The sequence below is a fragment of the Phoca vitulina genome, unplaced genomic scaffold (genome assembly GCF_004348235.1).
Source record: "Phoca vitulina isolate PV1807 unplaced genomic scaffold, GSC_HSeal_1.0 scaffold120, whole genome shotgun sequence".
Classification (NCBI taxonomy): Eukaryota; Metazoa; Chordata; class Mammalia; order Carnivora; family Phocidae; genus Phoca; species Phoca vitulina.
In genome coordinates this window covers 974336-982196 of record NW_022589823.1, presented here as the reverse complement: position 1 = coordinate 982196, position 7861 = coordinate 974336, and the positions used below count along the sequence as shown (strand labels likewise).

The 7861-nt window shown below is 46.9% G+C and overlaps 1 protein-coding gene across 1 annotated transcript in view; it reads left to right on the top strand.

Annotated features, from left to right (window-relative positions):
• Positions 1–3665, top strand: part of LOC116628454 (aryl hydrocarbon receptor-like) — a 38771-nt gene extending 35106 nt beyond the window's left edge. Inside the window, exons 10-11 of the mRNA XM_032398792.1 lie at positions 2659–3088; positions 3555–3665. Coding sequence (XP_032254683.1) covers positions 2659–3088; positions 3555–3665 — 541 coding nt within the window. The remainder of the gene's footprint in view (positions 1–2658; positions 3089–3554) is intronic.
• The last annotated feature ends 4196 nt before the right edge of the window (positions 3666–7861 follow it).

Sequence of the window (7861 nt, the reverse complement as noted above, 5' to 3'; positions counted from 1 at the left end):
GGGGGGGGGTTCCACGCAAATGAGGGCCGGAAGGGAGGGCCCAAGGAAGGGTCCGAGGCTAATGTGATTGCGGATCAGTCAAGATTGTTGTCAATATTATCGATATATTTCCTTCAGGTATGTTTTGGCTCATATTTAAGTTTTATACTTGAAATTATAGCCTATACATAGTTTTATAAGTAAATGGAATCCCAGAAAAAGAACAGAGAGAGTGGGCACTATATCTATACCTATATCTGTCTATCTATATATTTATGTGCGTGTGTGTATATATGTTTGAAGAAATAATGACCAGAAACGTCTCCAGTTTGGGAAAAATTATAATTATAGATTCAAGAACCTCAGCAAATTCCAAGCAGGATAAATACAAAAAAAACCACACCAAGGCATATTCTGGTCAGATTGTTGTACACCAAAGCTAAAGAGAAAACTTTAAAAGCAGTCTAAGATAAAAAGCACATTACATATAAGAAACAATTAGATTATTGTGGACTTCTCAACAGAAAAAATGGTGATCAGAAAACATTACAACAGTATCTTTGAAGTGCTTTTAAAAAATTGTCAACTCTGAATTCTGTGAACAATGAACATAGCCCTCAAAAATAATAACAAACAAAGACATTTTCATTAAAGGAAAAAAAAATCCAACAATTTATTGCCAGTAGATCTGCACTATAAGGAATGCTAAAAGAAATATGTCAGGTGGAAGGGAAATGATATCCACTAAGACCTTGAACCTTGAAAAAGGAGTGGGCAGGATGAGGAATGGTAAACATGTGGATAAATATAAAATATTATTTTTCCTTTTTAAAAAATACATGTGACTGCTTAAAGCCAAAAATATAGTATGGGATTTATAACATATATAGATGTAATATATATGACACCTCTAGGATAAAGGATGGGTGTTAGGAGTACATGGACCATTGCAAGATGCATATGTTTTATGTAAAGTGGCACAGTACTAATTCTAAGTAGACGTTGAAATCTTGAGGGTATATTTCATAATTTCTAAAGCAACCATTAAAAATATAATGCAAAAGATAGAACCAAAAATCCAGTATATAAATGAAAATGAATTTCTTAAAAAATTAATGTATCTAGGCAGGAAAGGGGTGCATAGAGGGGAAGAAGGGGGGACAAACAAATATAATATAAAAGACCCAAATCCAGACATAGCAATAATGCCACTAAATGTTAATGGATAAAACACTCCAATTAAAACACACAGATTGTCGAAATGGATTTTTAAAAAAGCACTCAACCATATGCCTTATATATTTTTTTAGTATATATTTTTAGTATATGTGCTGTTGAAGCAAGCACAAGAGATATATTTTTAAATAGTGACACAAATAAGTTGAAAGGAATAAGACATAAAATAAAAGATATGTGGTACAAACAGTACGTACAAGAAAGCCAGAGTGGTTGTATTCATATCATACAAAGTAGACTTAAGGACAAAGGCTATGACCAGAGATCTTAAGGTGAGATACCAGCTTCTCTAAAGGTCCCTCCAGTGATGGGGTTTCCTATGCCCACAGCACCCTGGTCATCTTCTGTCAAAGACACTCCATGTTACTTCAGTTTTCCTTTGTGGAGCTACAAACCAAATGTGAGATTCCAAGTGGAGTCAGGCCAGCAAGTGAAGGTTTTTCACCTTGCTGAGCATGGTGTTACATGGCTGTTGGGGCGGCCTATAGCAGCCATATACCATGTGTCTTTTGGAAGGGAAGAAGGGAGAGGAGGAAGGGCGGGAAAATTATTTTTCCCAGTGAAAAACAGTTGCATGTATCATATTTGCATAATGATTTATTCTTTTCGACGTAAACTTAAAGTTTAGGGTATTTCTACATGTGTTTTTGGAATACTCATCCCACAAATAAGCAGTTTCCTCTGAGACTTCTTCAGAATTCAAGACAGAAAGTATTGGCCAAGATTTTATACTCCAAAGAATGCAAAAGAGAAGCAAGTTCAATATTATGTCTTCTCCCAAGACATGTATCATATGACCTCACTGATATGAGGAATTCTTAATCTCAGGAAAAAAACCGGGGGGTGGGGGGGGGGGGGGGGGGGGGGGGGGGGATGGGGTGACTGGGTGATGGACACTGGGGAGGGTATATGTTCTGGTAAGCGCTGTGAATTGTGCAAGACTGTTGAATCTCAGATCTGTACCTCTGAAACAAATAATGCAATATATGTTAAGAAAGAAAAAAAGAAGAAGAATGTAGCAGGAGGGGAAGAATGAAGGGGGGGAAATCGGAGGGGGAGAAGAACCATGAGAGACAATGGACTCTGAAAAACAAACTGAGGGTTCTAGAGGGGAGGGGGTTGGGAGGATGGGTTAGCCTGGTGATGGGTATTGAGGAGGGCACGTTCTGCATGGAGCACTGGGTGTTATGCACAAACAATGAATCATGGAACACTATATCTAAAACTAATGATGTAATGTATGGGGATTAACATAACAATAAAAAAAATTAAAAAAAAAAAATATTATGTCTTCTCCCTTGGATGGAAAAACCAGAACAGCTGATGTCCAGCGCCTTGCTCACTTGTTCAGTTACTTGGCCATTACTGTCCCCTGACCAGGAGACTCCCTTTCTCACTCATTCACCCATTCTCAGATGTGGTCTTGTGTTTCCTTAACCACAGGAATGCAGAGGGGGAGGAGCACCTGCGCAAGAGAGCCCTGCAGCTGCCATTCATCTTCACCACAGGGGAAGCCATCCTGTATGACAGCAGCCCCCTGAGCCCTGTGACTGCCCTCCCAGCCAGGAAGAGGATCAGGGCAAGGAAGGGCACCCCCACTGGTCAGGGTCCTGTGCGCCCAGGCTCTCTTCTGGGAGCCATGATGCAGCAAGATGAATCCATATACTTGTCCTGCATTGCCCCAACCCCACAAGGCTCACCCTTGGAGAGGTGGAGGTCCAATGACAGTCATGCGCACAAGGAAGAGAAAGAGGAGGAGGAAGACAACTCCCTCCTGGCTCTCACAGAGACCCTGCTGGAGAAGGACACAGAAGAACAGCCTGATCTCTGCTGCACTCTCCAGCACCTGGGGGTCACTGACCTCAGCCAGCGTGTGTGGGAAGAGAGCCTTCTCAGGGCTGACTCAGGCCCTGCAGGGTCTCAGAATTGCCACCCACTACCACCAAGCCAGGGAGGGGGCTCCCACAGGGAAAAGAAAGTGCTTTTTCATGACAGTGGGAATGTGGCATTGCCCCCACCATCCAGCACAACTGCTCCACAGACCCTGAAGCCACAGCCTTCGCTGGGCTCGGGCCAGCTTACCGTGGAAGTGACTCCACCTCAGCACATGGGCACAGTGCCCAGCTACCTTCACACACACACCCAGCATTTTCTCATCTCTGGCCCTACACTCCAGAGTTCTCCACAGTGGCAGCTTCAGCACAGCCAGGATATGCCTTTGAATTTCAGGATATGCCAGAAACCAACAATAGTTGACCTCAGCCCCCTCCCTGAGGCCTCCAGCTCCAGCCAACCTGCCCAGGTGTTTCAGCCAAACCACACATCTTCACTCCCTTTAGGAGAAAATGTCCCTAGACACCTGGCTCAGCCAGGTGCTGGTGTTCTGGATTTTTACAAAGAACCCACGCCCTGGACAGCCTCACACAGTGGTCAGTGTCAAGAGCCCTTGATCACCTCAGATCCCACCTCCTGCGGCACCTATCCCTTGGAAAGCATTTGGGATTCCCCGATCCAGGGCCAGCCAGCACTAGTCCCTGTGGAGGTGGAGGCAGGGCAGGTAGCAAGGCAGGCCCAGCCTGACCCCTTCCACCACCTGTGGTCGACCATGGCCAGCCTGTGCCCTCCATGGGCAGGGCCAGCCAGTGACATTCCTCCTAACTTGTGCTGGGGTTTGCCCCCATCTGTGCAGGGAGAAGCGGGTAACCCAAAGGATACAGCTGGGAGTCAAGAGCACCCACCCCACTCCCTGGTGGTGAGCCAGCTCTCGGGGAGCTCTGCCTGCCCTTCCCAGGAGCTCCTGCATATACCCTTGGCTATGCAGGACTCTGACAGCATGGACCCCTGCCCAGCTGCCAAGCAACAGCAGTGGGTACAAATGGGGCTGCAGACCCAGGAAGCTTGTGGACCAGTGAGAGAAGGGTTGCCAAGTGCCCAGCCCTTGGGTGGCTGCCCAAGAGATGCCATCCCCCAGGCCCTGAAGCCAAGCCTCTTCCTGTCCTCCAAGAACAGCTCCCTAGGCATAGGCAGCAGCCAAGGCAAGAGCCCAGCTGAAGCCACAAGGCACAGCAAGGACAGACTGGTCATCGCAGCCCCAGGGGCTGCGGGGAGACCCCAGGTGCAGTCTAGCCTGACCCTGCCTCCCTGCCCTCCTGACTCTGCCTGGCCACCTGCATCTATGCAGGGCAGCCGTGACGTCCAGCTCCAGGTAAGTGTTAGCAAGCAGGACCACGGGGATTTGTGGGTAGCAGGGAGGGGCACTCTACCTCACTGGTCAAGTGCAGAGCTCCTAGCAAATCTGGATGTGAGGGGGCATCTGCCCAGCTGGCCAGTATAGGAGGGGTATCCCACCAGCCCAGCTGGTCCTAAGCACAGCATTACTGTGAAGCTGCAGTGCAGGGATACATGGAGGGATTCTTCAAATGTAGCAGGTCACTGTCAGTGTTGGTCAACTGAGGCTAGTAATGGTGGCAGGAGGGGCTTTACCCCTGGGAATAGTGTGGTTATGACCTGGTGGGCCCTCCAGCTGCAGTCTTCTGGGCATCACTAAGCCACCTGGACACCTACTTTGTAATGTGATTTAGCCCAGCTTTGGACACCCAGAGTTGGGTTGGTTGTATTTTGAATTTGACACCCTCTTCTGCTGTGTCTCCCCGGTACCATTTCCAACACCAATAAGCAGGTTAGTGCTGAAGCATTGCTCACTGCCTGGTGCTGGCAGGGAATGAGGACACACATACAGATCCTGCAAATAATCATAATGCACACCCTCAAATGCAGCTTCGCATAGAAGTCACACCAGCAGCGTTGTGACCCCTCCCACTTCACACAGAGGAGCAGATGTGCCTTTCCGGTGACATAGGGCTGCCCTCAGGGCGCAGCTGGAATGTGGTTTCCCTGAACCCCAGGCAGCCCGATATAGCTTCACTGGGAGCTCCCCTTCACTTCTCTGGATTTTCTGCCCCCTTCTCATGTCACACTGCCACCTCTCATTTCTGGCATCCTCGGGGTCCCTCAGCTCATACCCCCTTTCCAATTTTTTATTTTCCACCTGTTGTAAGTTAGAAGATCAGAAGACCGAATTTGTTAGACTTCTATCTGAAACCAAAGTAATTCCTAATTAAAGCCTCAAACTTACATCTTTTATAAACAAGTATGATTTTAGAGTCCTTGGGTTAACCCTTGTCTTCTGTAATTTTGTTCTAACTGCTCTAAATGTTTCCCATTTTCCCATCAGCAGTGTGACCAAAACAAAGTGCACAGCACCATAGCACTTGGGATTCCAGGCCCAAAAGGAAGCACATTTTCCTCCAAATTCTGACTTAGAAAGACCGTATCGTGCTTTTTGGCCCTGTCTGTGGACATGATCTGGAGTCTTAACTACTGACATTTTCCCTGAAATTGAAGTATCTTAAATTTTTCATATTGCTGGGTGAATATTTAACTTTTTTCTGTGTGTATAAATACACACTTATCTGAAATCTTATTCTCTGGATCCCAAAGATGTGTGTGTGTGTGTGTGTGTGTTTTACTTCATTTCATTCTGTGTACTTTATACTCAAGACACATATGGAATTCTCATCTTTGTTTAAAAAGTAACTTTTGAATCACAAAAGTGTTAATAGGAAGGGGACACTATGGACATGTTCCAACATTTGCCTTCATAATGACACTTCCAAGCTCAGAGCTGAAGCCAGCATCAGACAACCTGTTTGCAATCAGGGCCATCCAGACACATGGTTCTTACAGCACGGTAACATGCTGACAGCCACACGTGGGGAAGGGATATGTGCCCTTTGGCCTAGACCCCTGGAGAGGGCTTGACCTTCACCCAGTATCTTGGACACAGGAGAAGTGGGTCCTCTGTGGAGCCCATGTGCAGGAGGAATGGTGTTCTGCCCTAGAGGATGGCATGGGAACATGGCAGATGGAAGATCTAGACAGTGGTACACCTTTGAAGCACAGGGTGCATGCATCTCAGTCTCCCAACAGAGCAGAAGGAAAAAGGTTGGCGGCCACTGCTTCTCCTTCCATAAAGGACTCAGAATGGTTGAGGGTTATAGTAGCACTTCCACTGACTTCTGTGGCTTCCACCACAGGACTCATTGCTCGGGAGCTAAATGGACCAGATGTCATCAAGTATGACCACCATTGGACCTGCTCACCAGTGTCACCCAGAACCAGGCACATAGTAGGTGCTTAATGAATGTCCATTGTATGTGTGCATGAATGAAAGCACAGGTGAAGAAACCACAGCACAGGAACACAGAGGCCCGGGAACCAGCCCAGTCAGAACCCAACAGAAGGACCCCTCTGATGCCACCAGGTCCACCAGCAGTTACCAGAAACCATGTGACCTGCACAGGATAAGCCACCATGTTCATTTTCCACAGCATCAGATCGGGTGATGGTTGATGTTGTTTCATGTATGGAATGTCTGCCATTTTGGACCCTTGGACCTAAAACACTGAAGCATCAACTAAGACCCTGCAGCCTGACAAATGGGAGAAAACACACACAGAAGTGTTCACCAGTACTCATAAATCCCTCCACCTGCTCTCTCAAACCAAAAATTACAGCCTCTCATCATGGGGAAAGGGGAAATTCTCTAACCTCATTTAGAATCTGTACATGGCAGTATGTCTTAACAAACCATGGTCTATTTGGAGTACTTTTTATGTTTTTCTGTCCAAAGTAAACGGTTTAATCACAAAACAGTGCATGTTCTTGGACACTCTGAGGCCTGCCTTGATGTGAAGAGTTGTCCTTCCATGGTATCTTCAACTGGGTCACAAGTTTTTTAAAACTACTTAAAATGTTCCGCGTGAAATGCAGACTCATTACATGTGTAACAATCTGTACATTCCATTTCTCTGTGTTGTTTATTTACTACCATGGACTATAATGAAACACTGGCAGTCAATGCACAGCTCACAAGAATATGTCTGGTGTTTCATTCATATGTGGAGTAGCAAATTACCACAAAACGTAGGCTATTAAAACAACAATCGTCTCTTTGCTTATTATTCTGCAGTTTGGTGGGCTCCACTGGATGGTTCTGCTGTGGGTCTCGCCTGCATCGTTCATGTGGCTGTGGTCATCTGGCAGCTCAGCAGGGGCTCACTCACATGTCTGGCAGCTTGCTGGGTGTCAGCCAGGCTCCTCGGTTCCCTCCCTTCCCAAGACACCAGGATTTCTTGGCTGCAGCATGCTCCAAGAAGTCAAGCCCCCGTGTCCAAGTGCTTATCAAGCCTCTGCTAGGGCAGGTGATCAAGCCAAGTCACATGGCCAAGGCCAGAATCAAAATGGAGGGTAATCAGGAACGTAACACTGGGAGGGAGGCTTCATTGACACCAACAAACAGCCGTCCCCTCCCGCAACACTCTTGGGAGCAGTAATCTCTGGGTAACAGGTGAGGGGCATCCACCACATCCATGTGAACATGAGTCATCCGGAACTTGCCCCAGAAAATGTCTTTCAGGGACCAGTGTACAAAAGTCTATTTCATGGGTGGTGAAGCTGGGCTGGTCCTTGGAGACAGCAACCCATGCAGTAGGAGGGTGGGGAGGAGAGGCTCTGTCCTATCTCCAGGCACAGGGTGATCTCCTGGAGGAACTTCAGTCGGGCTAAGGTTGGGCATGGGGACTTC